At 28.6% G+C, this 25,887-nt stretch overlaps 1 protein-coding gene across 1 annotated transcript in view; it reads left to right on the forward strand.

The window, feature by feature from the left end:
- Sema2a (Semaphorin 2a) overlaps positions 1-25,887 on the forward strand; it is a 384,224-nt gene that overhangs the window by 186,990 nt on the left and 171,347 nt on the right. Inside the window, exon 5 of the mRNA XM_089225342.1 lies at positions 20,158-20,258. Coding sequence (XP_089081468.1) covers positions 20,168-20,258 — 91 coding nt within the window. The 5' untranslated portion in view covers positions 20,158-20,167. The remainder of the gene's footprint in view (positions 1-20,157; positions 20,259-25,887) is intronic.

Genomic DNA, 25,887 nt, shown 5'->3' on the forward strand with positions numbered 1-25,887 from the left:
CTTTAACGTATTTCAACGCACCACTTAACTTTGCCAATCAATAAATAGTATACTACGTAAAATTTTTTATTACTATTCAAACATTTTTACAAGCGTCTCCATAACACTTGAATGAAGTTGAATTGTCCATTCGTCGAGAATTATTATTTTTTTTTATTATTATTATTATGTTCATCATTTGCACCAGCAGTAGACAAATTTATAAATATATATAGTTTTTTTTTTTTTATTATCGTTTCATTTAAAGCATTAGAGCCGTGCACTTGGTGTAAAGCATCGACGTGAAAATATTACTATCGACATAATATATTATTTTATATTATATAAAATAATGTTATCAACGAACACATTTATGAAAGAAATACAAATATGAACCATGTTATCGCTTCAACTGGACTAAATCATGTCGCACACATGCATATCCAAGCACGTCACGCAATCGACGTGGTCCACTCAAAAGAGTACACTCAAGAGACAAGACTACAATGAGCAGTGACAACCCACAAAGGTTTGCGCTTGTTTGAAATAATGAAGTAATGGACTTTTATTGTCCAACCAAATACCACTTTAAATTAGCGAACAACTCTCGTGGGAATGCGCTATATATCTACATATTATACCGTGGTCGCCGTGGTGGTATACATGACATAAACTCCGCAAGAAACAGTCCTCAGAGTGCTAGCGTTAAGCCAAGTAATAGTTTTCGAGATATAATATATTATGTTTAAAAGTTTATTATACAAAAAGAGTCACTTCGACCTTTCCCTTGGAGGAGCCTTTTACCGCCACGCTGTATATATTCTTGAACCGTGACGGAAATGGAATGTTCCTCGTTATATTACCATAGGGCAATAAATTTTTATTCCAGCTGCTTCGGGGTGATTTAGAATTAGACATCAATTTTGCTCGGTACACTTTTTTCCCTTTTAATTTCATAAGCCCTAATTTAATTAATTTTTGCATGTATCAACTACTGATATTAAATGTAATCTAATAAATAAAATTATTCATCGTATCTCATTATTAAAATAATGTCTAAAACCGTTTACTTAAAAATCCTTTTTTTTTTCGTAGAACACGTCTTGTAATTTGACGCTTGCCTTGTTTCACAACATTGTTTCCTTCATAAAAATGAATTATTTTGGCATTTAAGGACAAGGACAAATGATTTATATAAATTTTATGGAACGTAACTTCTTTAAATATATATATATATATTTACAATATTGTTAAACGTATAATATGTATATAGATAAATATTTATTACTGATACATTTATATAGGTACTTTTGCTAATCTCAACTTATTCCTAGCAATAGAAAACCACAACAATGAGTTGTTAAATATAATTAAAACCTAATTTTATTATATAAGTTACGATGCATGAGTGTATGACCAAATCATGAAATTATAGATGGACTTAAACACTTTAAAACAATTGTTAATCACGCCGCATGATTGGTAAAATTTGATAATTCCAATATTTTTAAATGATGCTTATTTATTATTTTTTTTAAATTTATTATAGATATTTTATTTTAAATGATTTTATCATAAACTTTATTTTTTTCAAACCATTCGGATACTGAAATTTATATATCCATGATATAGTTACTTTCATAGTTATTCGATATCTGATTTCTGATAAATGATGATGCAATAGTATATTAGTACCTACCTACACTTACTACGAATACTTACAAAAATGTATTTGTATTTTACTGTCCAATGAACATTTGAATCGATCCACTATCGTCAATAGTGTCTGAATTAGATTTATAAAACGTTAATCGGTATGTATATGAACAATGTACATATTATATTTTAATGTCTAGTGGAACTAAACTAGAATAAAATATAATATATTATAAAATAACTTGGGGGGGAAGGGATTAAAAAAAAAAATCGGTTTCACAAAAACTAATTGAATGCATTAGTGTGCCTCTCATCGTGTACAATAAATACACATGTATGTATGTATATACGACGAGCGTAAAGCACAGCTGGTGTATGTTTATAACAAATGGCATAATATGCATGTGTATTCGGGTTCCTAATTGAAAAGGATTGCTGCCCTCGAAGCTCTCACTAGTGCCGCCATCGCCACAGTATTCGACACGGATCAAGATATTTATTCCCTCGGTGGCCGCGATGCACGTCAAGTGTCTGATAAATACACAGTCGAATACGCAGTCGTATGGCTAATAATAACAATAGGAATCGTCGAATTTTGCAAAAGCGCACTGTGATTAAGTGCACACACACACACTCAAATAAATATATATGTGTGTGTGTGTTGGTGGATGGGTGTATACGTATTTTACTGCGATGACGGAATTGGGTGCGTGTTATTGTTTTATCAGTGAGCCTCCTTGAAACGGAAGCCGCCTCGTGGTGGAATAATAATCCTCTGCCCTATATTATTATTATTACTATCATCAAAAGTGGTGGTACGTTTATTTTTTTTTTCTCAAATTTCACTGAATTTCGTTCGACGAGCGGTGGGCTGCTACGAACCAAAAGCCGCTACCTGCGAGTTTTTTTTTTCTGGTTAATTATATATAGTAGGTACGGACGAAAACGAGATATTCCACGAATTAATGTATATACCTACCTACTATCGTGCTAGCTGTTACTCTACGACTAGTAAAAATGACAACACTGATTGTGATGGTTATTATTTTTTATACAATTTTTCATATAACTATGAAATGTTTATTACAAGTGACAGCTCAGAATTTACTAAAAACATTGTAACAATAAAATATTCAACACAAATATTTCAATACTTCAACTCCATATATATTTTATAATCAATGACAACCGTATTTTTTTTAAATTTGTTTCATATTATCCCTTCACCCCACCACTCTTAATGCACAAAACAACATTCAAGACGGTTAAAATCAATAATTTTGTTTTTAAAAGACATTAACACGTCAGCATATTCATCATCAATATTATTAATTGAATTAAATATAGTGCATATAATACTATAACTATAGTTGCATGGTTGCTTCTTTAAATGCGATAATATTAAAATTTAACATTTAAAAAGAAAGAAAATTGTATTATTTGTCAATTGATTGATTGACAATAACTAATTCAATTTATTTTCTGAATATCATATTCAAAAATAAAAACATATTTTTGGCGTTTATCTTTAATTCTTGGAAAAATATGATGAATTATATTATAGTAACCAGGAGACTTTTTCTTTCTCTTTTCGTAAAGTGAATTAACCATTTCAAGTTATAGCTTGTCTACCTTTGAATTATTTATGCTTTTTAAAAAAATTATGTACAAACAGTTATAAACAAATTCACTTTGTATTCTTGAATTTAATATCATTTCTCTTCATTCTCAAATTCAAATGACATTGCTGAAACATTATGGTAATAATAATTATACTATCATTGTTACCTGTCACTACTTGTCAACATAGTAATATATATGTAAAAATGAGACTAAATTTTATAAGTAGTTATTTGTTATATATTTTATTTAAATATTAAATACAATGTTAAAAATAAAATAATTTATTTCCTTAGGTACATAAAAATTGGATTCTTCTAAATTTGAATGGATAAAATACTTGCTACTCATTCTCACAAGTTACAATCAAGTAGTTAAATCATTTTTTAAGTCAAGTACAATATTTATACTGATTATAGGCATTTAACCTTTTATATAGAATTAACTAGATAATTTATACTCAGACTAATACTTATATAAACTAACTATATCGCTATCGATTTAATTTATTTTAATATCAAATTTATTTAGATAGATACAATACATTGAGCATATCAATAAATTTTGTGATGAATTAGTAGATACTTATAATATTTGTCTATCAATAATTAAAATTAAAATTACAGTTTTTTATTGTTAGTTTAATTATTAATAATAATAAATTATAAAGAAATATTATAAAATTTAAAAATTATTAACCATGAATAATACCCACCATGCTCGTTGATGATAACTAGTATACATAAAAATAACATTATACCAATTTATTATTAAGACTATCGAAAATAATGAAAAATTTAATAACAAAGAATTATTCAATGTAGGACATTATTTAAAGCAAGTAGGTATATTGATAATTTTTGGAAGATTTATGTCTTCGAACATAGAGAAAATTTTAAACTATTGCAATATACCCGAGAGGCATTACAAATTTACAATAGAGGAAATGTTTTCGTCCGTAAACTGATCCCCTTAATTCAAAAAACATAATCTCATATTTAATGACCATGTGAATTCCATCCATATTTTATTACATGCATTCATTTTATATGAATAGGGCTATCATTATTAATTTATAATATTAAGAGACAATGAAGTAATGTTGCCGCAAAATTGTATAATTAATTATGTTGACGTTTCTCATATTTATTTTTATAGTAATATAATATCATTAAAATTTTATATAACGTCTGCTGTAAAATGTATTGCTGTTATTTCATTGATATGTTAAGATTTTACTAAAATCAATAAAAATTACATAAATATATTTTGTGATTACATAATATTGTTTACAATCAACGGTTAATTAAAATTGGTTATTGATGAGATACATTCACTATAATCTAATGACGACATCAAAGTAAATCGAGTGTTAAACTACTTATACTTTTTGTAAAATATGAATGTTATATTTTGATATTATCCATAATTCTATATACTATCTTCTTTTTTTTTAATTGTAATCGGTGGACAGAAAATGCTTTTAATTTCTTTAATAGCTCTTTCACTGAATATTATCATTTATGTTATTATAATGGTGCCTATCTACTTTCATAATTATACATCAGTAAAATAAGCTATAAATAATAAAAACATACCTATTAAGTACATAATGACATATAATTTACCAAAAAACTACGATAATTGAGAAAAATTGATTCATTTTTTTACTGGTGCATGGAAATCGGTATTTATTAAAGTTCAATGTGTATTGTATTAAATATGGATTAATATGATAACACGTTTCGTCAGAGCACTGTCGTCTTATTTAATCTATCCAAGGGGTGCATTATTATAGCCGTATTGTCCGTAGTCAGTCTGTTTAGGTAAACAAAACAACCCTTTTAAAACCACTGTTATGTATACTGTAGCTGCTCCCATTTCCTCGTCATCTATTTGATGGTTTAAGTAATTACAACTACCCGTTGCCCTTAAAACGTATTATGAAGAGTTAAAACCAATTTCATTACTCTATAGATGACATTATCAATATCTAAAATAAAAATAGACCGTAATCATTTTTTTTTGGTTTTAATTTGAAGGTGACCATACTATAAATATTTAATATATCCCCTCCACTGTCTGACTATAGAGCAATTGAGGAACTTTGGCCCTATAAAACTTCACTCATAATTATTATTGAAATTACGTGTTATATGCAGTAAACATTACTGACAGTATTCATAATCACAGGTCCTCCGTTATAAATATATAACGACCACGCCTTGTCACAAGAGTTGTTAGTCTACATCTAATACATTTCGAAGTGCTGTCTTGATTGGTTTCCATCAGTAAAATTATATTGCGTGGGCACGTATATAGTTAAGTCTATAAGACAATGAGGTATACCACTGTAACCACGCTTTTACATCAAGTGTAGTCAAGAAATCATACTATCTAATATGTATTGACTAAAATGTGCAATGTAAATTCATTGACGAAACACTTAAATATCTAAATCCATCGAAATTGATCGAAACATTAATAAAGTAATAGCATTAAAATTTCTAGAATGCTAAAATTCAGAATAGTTAATTAAACTTTGATTCAAAAATATTTGTCTATGCAATGTGAGTGATTTAAGTTGAAAAACATCTTTATTTTGTATATTTTACTATATTTTTTCTTTTAGTTTTACACTTAGTTATGTTACTTACAATTTATAATTGAATTATTTTCTAATATTTCTATAATAAAAAAAAGTTAATAAATGCAACTAACTTATTATAATATTTTAATATTTTATCAATAAACATAAGTAATTAATGTGAATATTAGATATACGCATGTAAACTTTCAATATAGTTTCTATCAAAAAGGTTATGTTCAAATTTCAAACTAATATGGTTTATGTCTATTACAGTTTAGTGTGTATATTATGATACGTTATAGATACTCTTCACATCCTCCAGAACTAGTTTTGTTTTTTCTCATTAGTTACATAAATTTTACAACGAGCTACTTGAGTTCGACCATCCAACGTCACAGTGATAATAATATACACCCGGCTCGGTTCAGTATAGATATCGATATGACCATCAATCAGAAGGATGGACTTGGGGTGGACACCTAACCACGGTGTACAATACAAGGTTTCGGGTTTCAAAATGTTGGGTCAGTTTCGGTCAGCTCACAGTGAGAACGGGCTTTAGCTTTGTTTTAAACGTGTGTAATATGTGTGCACCCTGTATATGTGTTTAGCTAAGATGACGCTGTGATGAATCAGAGTTTGGGGAAAGGCACGTGGCGAAACATTATTGAAAATGGACTCCTATAGGTGGTATTGAGTTCGCCCTAATACATCTGCACTAGACGAATCGTGGTTTGACAAACTGGTAGTATCCAAGTACTCCTTTGACGAACAGTTAATGAATATACTTTCCTTTGAAGTCGATCATTTTCTTAGGGGAGTTGATATCGGGTTATTCTCCCGAACTTTGCGTAAAACAGGGAGAGGGACCAGTAGAAAAAAAAGTAATGATAATAATAATAATAATAATAAAAATTTCAAAAAAAACCGTGGCTGAACTGGATAATTAAAACGGTCACCGCCGTTACCGTCGAATGCAAATACTGTTGATTAAATACTGCGGCCTTTCTGCATAATAATTACGTTCGATGAATTTTTGTATTTAACTTCGTCACGCCGAATTTTATTTTATTTAATTTTATGCCCTAGATAAATGACAAGGGGTTCCGCAAGGAAAAAAAATGAAGACGTGCGTGATTTCCGTAATCAGAATGAGTTTGGAAACCAGGATGTTTGCAAACATGACATTTTAGTAAAATTCATGGAGTTCTTAGTCACGTCACGCCTTCACCACTTTTAAGTTTATTGCAGAAAGACAAGAGAACGAATTGAAGAGTGAAAAATGTAATGTTAATTTCGACCGAGTTTATTTGAAGTTATGTTCCCGGTTTATTGAAATTCGTTAAGTATAATACCTATTTATAAACATTTCAATAATTTTATTTTTATAATAATTGTACGAGCAACATATAAAAATAAATGTATGGTTATCAAAAATAACCTCCTGATATTATTAATTTTAGTTTGATTCAAATTATTCATGTATGTTCTTTTTAAGTTTTTAAAGTTATTTTTTATCGTGTTGTTTTAAATCTAAATTTGAATTACACAAGTACACAACATATCATTTTTATTAGATAGGTATATCACGTCATGATGGATACCTACTACTATGGATAATTACTATAATTTACACCGTTTCTTTCCATTTGGTAATAAGTTGCTGTAAGTTTATTCTACAATTCATACTTAAATAAACAAAAATTATAATACATTGTTAATAGTGAATTGTATGTCGTTATAAGTATAATAATATTGCTAGTATAATATATAGAAACATTATTAGAATTAGAAGTTAGAATAAAGAAGTTTATTATTAAATTGAAATCAAATTATGTGCATGTTATGTATTAAATGTGTTTCAACTCAATTCATAGTTTCTTTTTATGAATAACTTAAAACTAGTAAATACTTTTGATATTGTGATTTTCCTTTTGACTTTAATAATAAGTGAACGATGCAAGACGAGTATTCCATAAAACAAAATACTTCTAGGAATTGCAATACAAAATACTGAATTAAATACATTTTTTAGTAACAAAGAGCTATTTTTTTTTATATGAATCCTTAAAACATTTTTTAATTTACCCAAACCCTTTGATTCAACCCCCTCCTTTTTATTGTTTGACTCATCAATAGAATATTATGTGTATAATACCCGAACTTTAAAATTATACTTATTTTACAAGTTTAATTTAAAATTAATTAACTTTGAGTATTTTTAATTAAAATAAAATAAAATTTAAAGTATATCATATAAATACTTATAAAACCTAATGTTTGGTGTATTTTTTAATGGATTTTATTTAAATCGTATTATATTGCACACATATCTATTAAATTGTATAGGGTTTAAAATATTAATTTTTCTATTTCATTTATTTTGTATAATTTATTAATTTGTTTTTATAAAGAAAATTAATTGACTATTGAGTTAATAAACTTAAATTAAGTATTAAAATATTATTTTTTATGAAATACCATATTTTTTAAAGGTCATATTCGAGGTTCAAATCAATTTCGAGCACTAATCTTTCTTATAAAAATAATAAAGATTTTATTTAATCTTAAAGTTTGTTTTCCTTTTTTTGTACTCAAGTATTTCAATATACAGATTAAATAAGAATATTATAATCTGCACTAAATGTAATATATATATATATATAACATAATATGATTATATATGATATGTTGAATAGTCTTTTGCAACAAAACATAGTTTATAAACTTTAATTATTATAAATCAAAATTGTGTGTCAAGCATAATGTTAAAACAAATTTTTTAATTTAATGTAAGTACCTCCTATATATATAATAAATTAAAATATAAAATGTCAGTAAAAATACATGACACTTATACATTTCTATGTATATTAGTATATAATATGTATATTTAGTAGAATGATTGCAGTAAAAAAGCGAATCAAACTCCTGAATTATTTTAAATTTTAATTCATAGTTATTAAATATAGGGAGAAATTCATTTTTTATTCGTTACTATAAAAACTAATATTTACATTTATTTCTAAAGCTTTTCTTTTATAATATTTTTTTGGACATTTTATTCTTTTGGGAGATGAAAAATGTTTATCTACACAAACTGATGTACTGAAATAAATAAATAATTTTTTTTACTATATTGTTTTATTGCTAAACGTTTACAATGTAATACCTATTTAAAAATTCATCAATTCAAATATTTCAGGTTTGAACTATTATAATCAACAGTTTATTTTATTTTAATAGAATCACTACAGAAGTGTCAATTATGAGAATTTCATTTTGATCGAGGATTTTATAAAATTTTAATAACAGTTGTAGTGAATTTCAAAAGTCAGGTGGTATCGTAATTGTTTTTTAATCAAATAATTTAATTAGGTTTACATAAAATAGTGATATTGACAAAATAGAGAAACTATAAACTGAAATGTGTTTATAAATACTAAAATTATACATAATATACAAAATATTTTATGATCTTTGTCTCAATAGTTTAATTTAATTTTTAATTATTCCATTATTTTAAATTAGAGAATTTTTAAAAATTCATCTAAACTTTAAATGTAATACAAATTATTTATTACATATCAAACAATTATTGAATGAAACAGTTGAAAATTAGTAATAACTCGAATAAAGTATTGTTACCTATGTTAACGTTCTAATGAACTAATATTTTGATTTTCTTATTACAATTACATGTTTTGATGAAAATACATAGTCATGATAATTCCAAAAGACTTAATACACGTTTTTTTTTACCATAAAGTAATTTAAAAAATATTTTTTATAACAATATAGTTTTTATAAATTTAAAAGTAAATTGAAATCATATGAGAATCCGTCTGTCAAATTTATTTTTTAGAAGTTAAATGTACCTATACATTTTTACATACCATTTTTGTTTTCAAAATTCAATTTAATATTAAAATCCTTTTAATAGTTAATGTCTCATCAAAACTTTTTAAACTTATACATGCCTGATTTCAGTTTGTATTTAGTTTTGCACATATCTTTTAAATATAACCTCTTAGTTGCCCATAAAATGTTTTCAATTTCGTGTTTTCGAACTCAAGGTAGATATGTGGTTTTCTTAACTTAAAGTTCTCACCTGGACACTGTATTTTACTTGCGTGCAAACGACCTCCAACACGCCATGGTGTAATATGTATCTCCAACTTATAATTCGCAATACTTTTTGTTAAATAAAATAAAACTGTCAGTTTGAATTTGAACTTCAACAGTTCATAATCAGTATTTAACGTATCCGTTATTATTATTATTTTTGTGTAAAGTAGGTATTTAAAATTGTCACGCAACACAAGTTTATGTTCTTATACGAATAATGACAATTAAAATCATTGACAGAATGTATAAAAACATATTGTTATTTACATATGTATTCATATATTGTTTTTTACTAGTAAGATATAAGAATGAATTAGCAATTGTTCACTAAATATCAGACATTGTTCATTATTTATTTCAATATACATAATTTTATATTTTAATATAATTACCTTGTGACATGTGATTCACATTTTTTAACATCATGCTCAAATATAAATATGTCATTATTCTTAATCTAATATTTTTTGAATTATTAAAACGATGATACTCTATATAGAATAATTAAAATATTATTTATTGATAATTAATATATATTTTTTTTTAATGGTTTAGAAAAAATTATAAAACTTTAAAGATTTGTTATTTTTTTTAAATGCACGTATCATATTACGTTTCTATTTTGATTTATCATCTATTTTCGATTACTTTAATAATATAATTATGTTAATATAATATTTTGTTATTATACAAGACTACAATGGAATTTTTTTTTAAGAACCATTCGGTAAAATTCAAATTGATTGTATTTCAGCCAATTTTTTCACCAAATAAATTTCAGTGAACCTTAAAAAATGTGTAAAGGGTCCTTGACTGTTTTTTTTTTTTATATATTTATATTCTCAACACCTTATCCGGTGATTATAATATTAAATAAATCGGGAATCTGATTTCCGGTTACCCATCCTTGAGCCAAAACCGTCATAAACACACAAATACCCGACCACAAGCCCGTTAAAAATAAATAATAATGAAATAAACCGATTAAGTACCACGTTTTCATCTGTACACATTACACATAATTCGACGATTACAATGATTGCGGTCATAATATAGTCCATGCCTCGCCGAACGTCGCACATAGTCCTCTCCACTGCTCGATCGAACGAATGAACGGCCAGGAAAACGTTATCGCTCAATTTTACTGTAAAAGATTGCATGTTCGGTGGCACGTACAGGATGGGTATCTGCAGAGGCATTTTTTTAAAACGACTGCGATTGTCATCGCCGAGTGCGCGCGAATGTGTAATGGTAATTTATGCGTATCCCGCGGTATACCGGCACGGTAGCCTACACATAGAACGGATAGGCACCGGAGGGTGCGTTGATGTCCGATTTATCGCGATTCAAAGGAATGAATATTAAAAACCGAAAGGGACTAGTGTTATCAGCTCACACCTCCGAGTCCACCTCGGAATCCTGCAGGCTACATGCACCACGATACACCTATAGGTACCTACCGAAGTTGAATCACCACTGCAGTCTCCATAGTTTATTCAGAGTAATAATAATAATAATGATACACGTTCTCGGGAGACCTGGAAAATCCCGTCCGGCCAGCGGGTGTAGAGATGGCCGTGGTAAAGGTGTAGGGGTAGTAGCGGTGGCCAGTTGTTGTGGACCGTGTTGTGTTAATGGCTCGGAATAACACTGATAACGACGAGGATCATCTCCTGCGCGTCCTGTTCGCCCTTCCTGTTGCCATACAAATTACCCCACGCTCGAAACCGAGGTTGAGACCACTGCAGCCCCGTTGCGAATTCCCAAGAGTCGCGTCGCCTACTGCGAGCAATAATAGTGGCGCGAATGCATGTGACCGATCTTTTGTCCCGACACACCCGCAGACGTCTCTGGATTTCCCACGTGTCCGATATTATTATGTATATTGCAGTTGACCGTCAAATTATATACTTTAAAATTAATGAAATCAGAATACGTATATTGTATTCGTTTCGATTCACTTTATTCTTGTTTAATCCATTCGAACACACGTGACACATTCATTATTTATATACAAATAAACCAAACGGTGATTGGTATAAAAACCGAAAACCACACTGCAGACTTTATCGTTTGTTTCGATAAAAGCGATGTCTTAAGAAAAGTTAAATTACTTAGATTTGTTTTCTCATTAGCAAACCAAAATACTGTAAACAATAATATTATTGTCAGCGCTAATAAATTTATCATTATTATAATAATACAACGTTTTAATTTAGATTATTTCCGAAAATTTACTCTGAAAAACATATTTGTTTCATCATTTTATTACTATGGTAATTTATTATTTTAATATAATCATTAATCATGTAAATTTAGTATGACAATTTTTGGGTTCAAATATTACTATGTAATATATATAATTACGAATTCAATTTAAATTGTTTCAGTTTGGGTTATTCTCATACCTAATAAGCTGATATAACAAAAAAACTGTTCAAGTGATATATTCTCTGAAGTGTTATCAAATTTAAAAATGGCATATATTATCGAAAAAATTATATTTTTTGTCTATATTTCATATTTCACTTGAATATTTGTGATTCATTATTCTACATATAAGAATAATTTTTAAACTATGTTCTATAATACATTTTTATGTCAAAAACAAGAAAATATAACTATTGTCTTTTGTTAAAAATGTTACTCAATTCTGCATACTTAAATATTTAACTATATATTAAAATTTGAAATTAGCATTTGATTCTGTTTTAAATTAATTAACTAAAAAGTAGTTGTATATTAGGTTGTATACTAAATTGTATATTAGGTATATGTTTAAAACAAAGGATAAGAAAATAAGTATTCATTGTAGGTACCTGAGCATTGATAGTTTCGTGAATTAAATTATGTTCCTTAGTAACTAGTTTTATATTTCGTATGATAAATAACTAAATTTACATGAGACTTTGTGATTACACAGTCCAATGAAGTTCTGAAAACACAAAAACCTAATGAAGTATTTCAAAGATCCTTTATCAAATTATCTGTGTTCAAAGAGACCAGTAAAAGTTTAAGTTTAGCGTTTCTTTATACCGTTTTATAAAAGTGACTATATTATAATATAGGAGTTTCATATTATAAAAAAACAAATATTATATAAATCAAAATAATATTTTTCAAAATGCTTACTATTATTATTTTTAGTAAAAATTACTAAAATATATTTAATTGTTAATCAATTATTAATTTTTTTTTATTATTTTACTTTGTATTTTACCAACAAGCTTTTAATGCAATTAATTTTCAGTTCGTATAATTTCAACTTAAATAAAAATTTATTTAAATACCAATAATAATTATGTTATTAATTTGTATTGATTATCAACAGCTTACATTAGAAGTACGTAAGAAAATTAATATTCCCTTTGATGGAGTGTGTTGCATCTTTCTAAAATATCAATGTAAAATGTTCGTAATTTTTATTACCAATTCTTTAGAGTTATAAATTATTACGATAGTCATTAAATTAATACCGACTGGGGACATCTTAGCAAAAAGGTCATTCTACTTTTATAACGTTAAAGGTTAAGAATTCTCGCGGCCTTTGCACATCATAATGGCACTGGGTTAACGGGTTGTCATCGCTTAAAGTAGTACTCTGGTAAAAGGGCGCGGTTTCTCCGGTGAAATAATACCGAAATTCTTCGAAGGAAGAAGTATTGGTAGGCTCAGAAAAGTGGCAAAAAAAAGGAAAAAAAAAGTCAACAAGAAGTTTTTCTCATCGAGCATGTATATAATAATACGAAATTAGTGTTCGGGGATAATGACGATTGTGCCGGAAAAATCGCGTGACATTGACCAACGTCACGCTAACCCAACTTCTTGCATTTTTTTTTTTTACCGTTGTTCTAATGAACTTTCTTTATTTTTTACTGTTGGTCGAATTGTTACGATATGTTATTATGCATCGTACCCACCAAAAATGGGGTGTATAACCTGTTCAATGTACTATCTTAACATAAACCATCATTAAAATTGAATTTATTAAAATAATGCGAATGAAGTAGATTTTTCGAAAGAAATTTGTTTTAATTTAAGTGGTATAATTTATTGTATCATCGAAGCACATCGTATAAGTTATGGATTTTCATCGTAATATTTTTGGCCAACTGCAGCTATTTACCTACCAGCTGAATTCGTCCATAAATATTATTCATTCAATTAACTGTATTGTTATAGATTTCCTGATAATCGCAAACAAAACATAATGGATCGTTGGATGACTTCAAAGTGACATTAAATTATAGGAAAAGACGTAAACGTATAAAACGACTGATATTAAGGGGAATGCTAACGGACAGTTTTTAAGGAGTTCAATATAGGCAATAATTATGTGCGTGCGTGCGAGCTGTACCGGTGTGTGCTTAGTAAATGATCATTAGTGTTATAGTTACACCGCCGACTAGATTGAAAAGTGGTGCGAACGGAGTCCTGAGAACAAATTATATTAGTTTGTAATACGAGTGATGATAATTACATATCCGTTGTTGTATAATGTTGCTAATAAGGAAATTTTTTTTTTATTGATCTTTATATGAAACATCGGATTCTATGGTCATTACTTCATTAATTAGTAAGGAATTATTTATTCAACTATTAATTTGTTGGTCAATAAAATAAAACTATAATCATGAAATAATCAAATTTCAAGTATAAATAACGGGACAATGGATGTCGCTCTGCTGTACAGTAGGTTACAAGTGGGTTACTCTAATGGATGGAATGGAATTTGAATCCAATGATATTATATCATTGTATACGAAAAACGATTCTGATTTATCGAGCGGTTTATCTGTCAAGTATAGCAAAATTATATTTATATAAACATTCAGTGAAAATTTGAAATATCTGTGGTCATTTGTATTAGAGTTACACCAAAATAAGAAAATCGCTAAATGAGAAAGCTAGTGAAAATCTAATATTGTAAAAATTTAAATTTAAAACGCTCATAAAAACTTAATTTGACTTTCTGATAGATATTTTTTTTTTTTTATGATAAAGGTTGACAAACTTGTAAGAAATCTTGTATTAAATTTTCAAATCTGAGATTGTAAAATGTATTGTAAATTGTACCTGTATATATAAGTAATATTTTAAAATATGTAAGCTAATAACCTTAGTTGTTGAGGCTTTAAAGTAATAAAAAAAAAAAAAAAAAATGTATGCTCTAGACGTTCCAATATGACATTATTCATAGAAATGGCTATTACCTTTGCCTATTATATAGACCTTCCGGTATATACCTGCAGATTCTTATAACAAAGTTATTTAGTGAAGGATTAGTAGAAAAACACTTACGCACGCGGCTCGCACGATAACAAGTCACCGCTATGATGTCGCGCGCGTGAACAGTGAAGAATGTATAATACTAATTTTTATATACTTTTTGTCAATCCTACCGATGGACCTAATGATGCGATAAAACTTCTGAAAACTAATTTTAATTCCTTGATATCGATCAAGCCACATTTTAATATTCTAGATTTAAATAAGGAATAATCAATACTTAAAATTTTTTAATTTTTTAAATATTCAAACCAAATTAAAAGGAGTTGGAGATTGAAATTTTAAAAAAATAGACTTATCGATCTCAAGTAGACATGTTGAAAAATTCGAATCAGTTTTCAGAAGTCTTTTCGCGTTAACAATTCCATCGGTGTGATTGACAAAATATTGGTATATTTCGGATGAAATAATAGACGTTTGCTACAATCCCCTTAATATGTACCATATTTTGTCTACACGAAGAACTAATAATTTAAAGCCTGGAGCTAATTAGATCAATGTCTACATTAGTATTGGATTATTATTAGAAAGGAAATATAGATTAATCTATTAATAGATGTAATAAAATAGACTCTAAAAGTTTTATGAAAGAAACAGATATTAAATGGTATCATTTGGAAAAGTATGCGATAAAATAATAATGCAGTTATTTTAATGCGAATTTCCTTGTCGAATGACAATTTATAAATACGGAAGGATTGCGTTGTGTTTTCAAGGGAAATTTTTGTGATCGTTTTTAGTAACATTTATTAGATGTTATTCATATAATTTATGAAAATAGATTCTATAATATTTTGTTAATAAAAATTGTACGATAAAATTCGCATTAAATTTAGAAGATGTCTAAAATACCGAATAAGTTTGTTTCAAACTTTCAAATTAATTTTAATGAGGACAATTTATAATATTGTGAATTGCTTAATGCAAGTAGGTAGGTATTTTGTTTATCACATTAAAATATTAAAATTATCCTTTAAAATTCATTTGAACAGAAGTTTATTGACAATTTTACTAAATTATTACATTTTCAAGAAATTCTTAGTCAGTACATTTTAATTCTAAAACCTACGCCATTTAAATTATTAAATCGTCTTTGTTTTTTTGTTCTATACATATTTTATTCATAGCTATATTTTAAAGCAACGATATAATATAAAAACCATTCAGCAAAGTCTTTCATGGTAAATAATAATATATAATGTTCTCTACTTATGCGGAATATTTAAATTATTTTTATACTAATACCTATTGTGTTTTTTAATATAAGTGACAATGTAAAATATAGGTTAACTTTTTTTTCTTCAAAATTGTTCGACGCCCTTTGAATTTGGATAGCGAAAAGTATCAGAAATTAAAAAATAACATATTCAACTTAAATTAATTTTAATTTTGCAAAGTAAAGTTACTTATCAGCTTCCAATAGAAATAGAGTAATTTACTGGACCGAATACACTTTTATTTAATTTTTTGTTTATTATCGTACGTTTAAAAATTAAATGAAAAAACTATAAATTGATACGTAAAGGCATTGCTAAAATCAAATATTATAAAATATATTAAGTTAATTTTAATTAAATTTTTAGTAACTATTATATTTTATAAACGTATGCATTTTTAATAATACAAGTGAACGAAATTAACAACTATAATGATTATGATTGTCAATATATAGGTATATATTGTTTACTGAACCTTATAGTAACTCTACTACTTTTACTATTTACATAACTCAATAAAAATATTAAAAAATAAAAATAGTAATATTTAGTAAAAATACAGAATTCCAAACACATTTTAGTTTTTACCAGTAAAAAATGAAAAAATGAAAGATTAAACCAGAGTACAAAGATTGTATTTTCAATAAATTCTGGGACAATAATATTTTTTCTCATTATTTAAAACTTAAATATTTGTTAGAACAAGAATATTTAATTGTATATCAATATTAAAAATTAGATAAGATCATTATTAGAAATTCTTCACTATCTGGGAAAACTATTGAACACAATATTGTATGTATATATTCATAACACATTATTTATTTTACAAAATCATGTTATTAAATTTTTGTCATATTAGACAAATTAGTGAATAAATAATAAGTTAATACTTTACAATATTATCAAGGTATCAAGTTATCGTTAAAAATATATTTTCATCGGCGACATTTTACGCTGTATTAACTTTGAGAAGTATAATATTCTAATTCATTTCAATTTCTGTTTCTACATAATAGTATGTATCAATAATTATTATTTTTCAATTGCACATTTAGGTATGTTATAGTCGTTATAGACTATAGTAATTTTTATTATTGTATTAAGATATAAATTACTAAATTAGGTATATTGTTAACCAATTTAATAGACATCACAACATATTGTTGATAGTAACACTATCTGCAGCACTCATATCACGGAAAAATAATATGATGTTCTGCGATAGGTATTTATAAAATTATGACATAGATATTATGTCTATATTTATTAGTGAATAGTAGTTTATATATTTTGTCAAAAAAAATGTTAAGTCATTTATAAATAATTTTAAGACTCGGGGTATTTATGAAATTAATTTGTTTGATTTTTTCTCGTGACAGTACATAGTACATTCAAGCTTAAATGAGTTCCTTGACATTAACTTCAATTATTCCATATTTAATAGGCTTTACAGCAGATAATAGTAGTCTCAAATATAGCTAAAATGATTCGACGAATACTATCCCGCATGAGAATATTTCTAGCGGTGTTATTATCATTCGGCTCGCATGTATATTCTACACACGTAAATTGCTTGTTTGAGAAAAAAAAAGTACCTAAAGAAAAAAGTCCGACTTGGCCACGTAAACGGTTTGGGTATTATGAGCGTTAAATTATTAATTTTCGGTGTTTAAACACGAGTGGAAGGAGGTGAAACTATTCGGGTTTATGCACGGGATTATTATTGCACCGGAACCCTCCTAACAATTCCAGGACAAAACGCCACTTTGCATATTTAAAATATCCCGGGCCGTCCGGAGTTATATTAAAACATACCGTGGTATATTCTTAGCATTATTATTATTACTATTATTATTATTATTATTATTATCATCATTATGACTATAACCGCTGCCGCCGCCACCCCCGCCTGGAGTGGGTGGAACAAGTCGGGGTGGGGGGGAGCGGCCGGAGAGGGATGGTGGCATTTTAAAATGTAATCCGTTGTGTGGTATGTGTGTGTATATGTGTACGTGTAGCCGTCGCTGTTTCTGCCATAACGAGTGGCACACAGGCACCCAACACGACCGACTATGCCATCTCTGTTTCCGGTCCGTCGCCCGTACACTCGTTATCATTTTTTTTTATTGTGATTTCCCCTTTTCACTCGAATTAATATTATATATATAGTGGTCTCCAGTCGTGTTGCACCGCAAAACTTCTCTCGAAATATTGTTTTTAATGCCACGCTTAATTGTGGTGTGCGCGTCTTTGTGTGTATGCTTGTATACTTACGTGACTTGAAAAGACGCCAGATGATCTGTCCTAAACGACCAACCAGTATTATACAACTGCAATTCGACGCGTCATGTGACACGTGTTTTTCTATAGAATTGGCAACAAAGAATTTACAAACAAAAAATAATATCATGTTATTGTTGTCCGATGTAACGTCATATTAGTTTTTTTCGTGTATAAATTGTTTTTTATTACAAAAAAAAATGTAGTCGTCAGTTTAATAGCGTATTAAGTAATAATATGTTTGGTTATTATAGATACATTAAAGTCATTAGCTACTCTAAGCTAGGTAGGTAATAACAGGTTTATATAATATAATAGGTAGTAGGTTTACTCTCAAAACTCTGATTTAAACTTTTTGTTTGCTTTTTACAATACATATCAATTAAAAAGTATTAAATACTTATAACTATGACGTAGGTCATAAACTAATTTAAAACTATTTTCCATTTTCATCATAATATTAATATGTTCATCTGACTAATAAAGTAAACTATTCGAACTGCATTTCATATATAGGTAAAGCACAATATTACACAACTTGTATGTTTGACAGGGTATAGATACTCAAGTTATGAATTATACATTTTTCAGGTCTATATATGTATATTATAGTATATCATATGTATATTAGAAAATCAGTTGACGCATAGTACAATCTATCTGAATACTTATAGTCTATAAGTTATAGATATGAATAATATGTAAGTAGGTCAAAATCAACATATAAAAACTAAATTCAATAAATCTATTATTCCATACATTTTTATTCGGAAACATTTAAATGATTTAATGTGTTTATGGTCGAATAGCAAACAACTTCAGTATAATGACAGAATCGAACATCGACCAACAACGTGTAATATATCCAAAAAAAAAAAAATGCATTCAGCCTGTTTAAAAAAAAAATCTTCATAGATATTTATAGTGGTATAAAAAAATTATACATAGCATAATATTATGTACATGTGTGAATTACCCTATAGCGTATATACAACGTGTATTTGCTAGTGGTACCGATTGGGTCAGCTCCCTTAAATCATATAAATAAAAACAATAAATTTCAATGCAACAGCTATTGTGTCTCGGGTTCAATTTCCTCCTATGAAAATGTTCTTCGATTGAATTACTGAGTTATTGCAGGGGGTTAATAGAATACGAACGCAGCTGATGTAACGTGGGTATTCACAAATGTCTTGTTCACCGTGCGTAGGTATCTACATGATATTTTATACATATTATAAAAATGTTATCATGGCGTATTCTTTACACGCCTAATAAATCGACAGATTATATTTTATGATGTTCAAAGCGGATACCTATATATACATAATATACGCTTTTATTTTACGAAGTAAAAACAGTGAAATAAGGAAACTGATTTGTTTTGTTTTACAGATCATTGAAAATGCCGCCGGCTTTTTACGGACTGTTCTCCGTATACGTGACGTATTTCGTACTGGCAACACATGCCATTACCATTGAAGAATTGCCACCAGGTATGTTTTCGATATTTCTTCGTTTATGGATATAATATTATGGTATAGACTATAGATATATAATCGAGAGAATAAATATGAAGAGAAAACAATAGACATCGCTGTTGTTTGTTGATATCTCGGTACACCCGTAGGTAATATGGTAATTTACCGCTTCTCACCGACAGCTTGTCATTAAAAGTTTATTTCCACACGAATGGTGCGTAAAATAAGTAATATTAAAACGCTATTTTTTAGCAATTCAACGGAGAAAAAAAAATAAAAAAACTTTTGAATTTTGTCGAATATATTTCAAAAACTTACAATATTCTTTTCCAAAAAAAAAACCTCGTAATTTCGGTATTACTTTTGAATTTTGTCCTTGCAACCTCGGCAAAAAGTTATATACCGCATTTTATTAATATATTTCTGACGTGGAAATTTATTCGTAAAAGAATTACACTATGCATTGGGTTTCATTTAAATTCAAATTTAACGCCTGTGACGCCGACGCCGCATTTAGCGTACGTAGTAAAAAAAAAAAAATAAAAAAAATATCGAATCAATATAATATAGAATATGATAATATGTAGGATTAAACGTTGTAGGCATTGCGGTCGATCTAATGCGCAAGAAGCAACGTATAACTTAATAACCAGACATAGGATGACAACGTGTTACCGCTGTAGAAATAGGATTATCCTCGAAAACGAAATAAATCGCTCGTCACGGAACGCGGGAGCAGTTGTAGGTACCTATAATAAAATATAAAATGTGATTCTATAATCCTCGTGATAATGATAATCTAGTCTCGAAGGCTGTTCGTGTGCTGTGCAGTGTTGTGCAAGTCGTCTTCTGTGGGCGGTGTAACACCCGTTAATTCGAGGTAACTGTGTCCGTGCGTTTATATTATTATTTAAATCGTGTCGATGGTGCTTTTATACGTAAGGTGTGAAAGAGGGTGTGCACGGGTGAACGATGTAAAACGTCGGTGGTTGGAGTGTTCGAAAAAAAAGGAAAAATCGTACCTATAATAATAATAATATCGTTAATATCGTTATTGGGACGCGAGCGATTCACGGGCGCGGGACGGACGACGCATCCGCGATACCTTATACCGCAATAACGTGGCGTAGTATACCGCGGTATATACCGAGTTGAAATATAATGACAGCGGCGGCAGTGCATCTGTCCGAATCGGTGACGGGGAGTGGAGAAAATAGGGGAGGCGTCGACGAGGGTGGGAGACGTTCGCGGTTCAGGTGCCGGAGATGTGTTTTACACGCACATCGCCGCGGACGGCCCTGGAGGAGGAAAGTGCGTTTTGTAAGCGCGCGTGTAACATTTCTTGTTGTCGTGTAACCGGATCGACCGCGGAGGGATTGGATTTCTCGAACGCTCTGGCTATAATATTATACCACTCGTATATAGGTATACCGTGTACAATATACACGCGAGTGTGCTGTGTGTACACGCCGTAGTTGCATTATAGTCGTCGTACATATTACTGTTACGTATACCACCCATAGACATTATTTAGAGGGTGGATAGAATAATATTATCGGCAGTGGCGGCGATGGTGCGAGTTTCTTTGTTCGACGAATCGATCACGCGACGGCACCTCTATAATATTATTATGTGGAACGCTAGCCCGCAAAGGGCCCCCGACGTGGGCAACGTCGCGCGCAAAGTCATCGACGTCGTCGTTATTACAATATTATTTTATTATGCAAAACAAACGGTTATTACTGCACGTGTAAACCGCCTTTTTATTTATTGCGATATATATATATATAATATTAGTTATTTTTTTATTACGTTGTTGATGATGATAATAATACAGTGTCGAGCACGACACGTCCCATTTCACCGTATGGATCGTAGTAACATAGAGGTAGAAATACTATGCTTAGTGCTCCGAGTGCTTCGACCATTAGAATGATAACCAAGCCCCCCCTCTTTCAAAAAAAAAAAAATTTCCACGTTAGACGAGTACATAATTATATGATTATTTTACTACTAGAAATATGTATTATTGGAATGATTTGTAGAAATTCAAAAATTATTTGAAAGTTAATTGAATTCTATACTTTAGTCAAGTTTTGGAGTCATTAGTAAGTGTTTATCTTTGGGTATTTTGTATAGAACTATTATGGGTGATCATTATTCAAAGTCATTTATAGTAGGTATGTTTTATTTGTATTGTTGTTGATATTTTATTGTACAATATGGCAATATATCAATATATGTACTATATTCTATATGATAAAAAAAAAAAACGAATGATGTGTTCAAGTTGGTAAAAATTAATAACCCCTAAAATATGAATAAATATCTACTAGCACCCGGCGGGCATGACTAAATATTATTATCCTACATACCATACGTCATAAGGTAATATTAATATTACAATTATTGTAAGGGTGGGTACAGTATGACGGTGTTTCTATATCTATTTTTTATACTTTATGAGAACCCTAACTAATTATTTAACATTAGAATGAGAGATGGTATAGGTTCTGTTTTACGAAGTATTTTTCGAAAAAAATGATATTCAAATTCAATTTAATAAGTCATAAAACTCATTTTTATTATGATACTGCATGAAATCTATGAAAATGATTTCTTAGCGTAATTTTTGTTTGATAGTTGATAGTTTAGGGTATACCACGCACCCTCTTCTACCACAAGTTAGGTCAAGATCAATTATTACGCTTGTTTTTTTAAAGTTTTCGAGTCCCACTACCTAACTTACCCAATTGAATACTGCTGGTTTTAATATTGTATTTTATATATTTACGTGCTTGCTTTGTTTTTTTTCCACCGTGCATACTCTGTAGCATTATAAATTATGATAACATAGTAAGTACATTGGCGTATATAGGGGGCATCTATAGAATGACCCCCCTCCCCCCATCGCTCGTATTATTATTACTTTTTTTTCAAATATAAATTTATCGAGTTTTAACCGTCGCCAACTAATAAGCAACATGTAAATTTATATGCATCTTACCGAATTACCTATGGCCAACTAATAATATGTATTAAAAGTAGCTTACATTAATTTTTTAAAAAACAATGTATTTGCATACCAATTTTCCTAAAACTATTAGTAATTTATTGATTAAAGTATGAATATACTTATATGAAAGATCGTGTATTAAATTTTAAAGTTTTAGCTACACAAATTTAATATTAATAGTTAATATATTCTTAACTACAAATTTATAGTGGTTTTGTCAAATTGATTACAAAAATAATTGTGTCTATGTGTTGTTAATATTTTTAAATATCTAAAGTAAAAACTTATGAGAAACTTTGTATTAAACGTTTAAGCTTTTTGTTCAAACTTAAAATTAATTAATTTTCAAATTAATTCTAGCGAAGACGGTATAACCATGGTTACCAAAAAATTTATACAAATTTTCATTTATTTATTTTGGTTTTTCCCGATTATTTTATTTTGAAAGAATTGAGAAAAGTATTTTAAACTCCCAAATGTGACAACTTATTTGCTCCAAAAACCTCTATCGAAGTTTAAAATCAGACCTTTTTTTCATAGTGGAAAAGTTGAGAAATTTTCGAAACTGTACAAACATTTTCAAATATCTCACCTAAACATCTCAAATTATTACACTAAAAAATAAAAATAAAATTATTTTCGATCCCCCCCTTCATCTAAATCTTGTGTACCTACACCAATGAGTTCGTATTGTTGTCATAGTAAATGCTCAATCCAATCAACGATTGATTGGTATTTACGAAGAACTGTTGAGACTGTGACGATGTGCCAATAGACAATAACGAGTCCGCTTATCCGGTATTTGTTCAAAAAATATATGTTTAGATACACGCATTGTACAGCCGACTGTCTGCAGCATAATAGAAGTTTGACTTTTTTCCCATTTCTGCATCAAATCGATTTTTTTTTATAATGTTTTCGTTTTATTGTAAATATAATCATAAAATTTCTGTAAAATATGAAAATGCACAACAATTCATTGTAGTTGTATATACCTACATATTTTATAACATCAGAACTCTTTGAGTTGTAAATATTTCACTTTGAATGAAAGTATGCGTTATTAAAATTGTACTCATAAATAACTTGGTCAAATTTAAATGGGTAATACGCTTATAACTTCATATGAAAATATTATACTTCAACATTTTTATTTTCAAATAATACATTGACTTTAACAAAACTTGTATAAGGACGTTATTTTGAAAATATATATTATTGATTAATTTAAATTTTCTCTGTATTTATTTTCTGATTTAACATAAGTTCGTAAGGGTTAATCGAAAAATGTGATGAATTGCATTGAAGAGTACAGAATATTTAAATTTGTTTATAATAAAATAATGAATTGTATGCATTTTAGTATGAAAAAAAATATAATTTAATCCACTTACACGTTTGACACTGGTTTTAAATTATGAGCGAAACAAGAATTAATGTATTAGTGTTACAAGTGATTGTAAATTTTATTTATCCTATACTGTTATCACTATTGTATACTATATTGCTTATTAATAGTGAAACAAGTGCTCTAAAAGTTTATAGAAACCCTATGTGTTTTATGGTTTTTAAATGTAATTTAAACGGTACATTTTCCAAAGGCGATCGTAGTATTAGTTTCTCTAAAATGTAAACTTAAGCAATGTCTGACGTAAAACTATCTAGGTACATAAATGTTTCAACAGTTATTAATTTTGGAGTTTACGAAATACATGTTTATTAATGTAGTACATATAGATGCATTTGAAATATATTTAAAATATATTAGAATCTTATAGTCATAATAATAACATAGAATATTATTGTTTAAACAAAAATTTCAACTGAGTCAGTAACCTAAACCATCAGTATATAAAATAAATAGAATCGATATAAGAATCTTTCTTGATCGCCTGCTTTCTTTATAAGTTTATAACTCTTCTCTTCTCAATCATCATTTTTAGGTAATTTTTCATAAAACACTAATATTCCAAACTACGTATTTATATGTATACATATATATATTGGTGAAGTGTTAAATTCATGACGAGTGTCAGTAGTGTCACACGCCTATAATAGTATCATAATATCCGGATCTACGTAGATTCAAGTATTTTAAACAAAAATTATTTAATTTTTCAAATTTTTTATTTATGATGATTAATGTCGTGTTTTGAGAAATAATATGAATTTATAAATTGATAAATTTTGATGGGAAATTGCACGTGAGTAGCATAAGGTATAAGTGCGACATCTGTGTCCATTGTCTACATTTAAGACAATAAAAACATGCGATGAAGACTGCTGGTTAGGTTAGGCGTGCAGGGCGGAGTTTGAAATGTGGTATAAAACCTCTGGTATTATTTTACCATGATACTTAGAAAAGGTTATCGTGTGATCGGACTAGCAATATGTAAAACGTGTGCGCGTACCTACAACTTTCCGTGTTTTTACCGTCGTATTTGGTCTGCGACGGTGATGGTTGTCTGAAGGAGGGGCGTTTTGAATAAATTTGTTCGTACAACTTTATATATATATTTTATGATTGCGTCTAAAGGAGCATTTCCTATTTCTTGCTAGCTAGAGAAATGGATATACGTGCCCTTTAAAAGTCACATAAAATTGGCGGGTCCGAAACAGACGCATTGC

The sequence above is a fragment of the Diuraphis noxia genome, unplaced genomic scaffold (assembly GCF_037042655.1).
Source record: "Diuraphis noxia isolate RWA-SAM2 unplaced genomic scaffold, SU_Dnox_SAM2 contig0004, whole genome shotgun sequence".
In the NCBI taxonomy this organism is placed as follows: Eukaryota; Metazoa; Arthropoda; class Insecta; order Hemiptera; family Aphididae; genus Diuraphis; species Diuraphis noxia.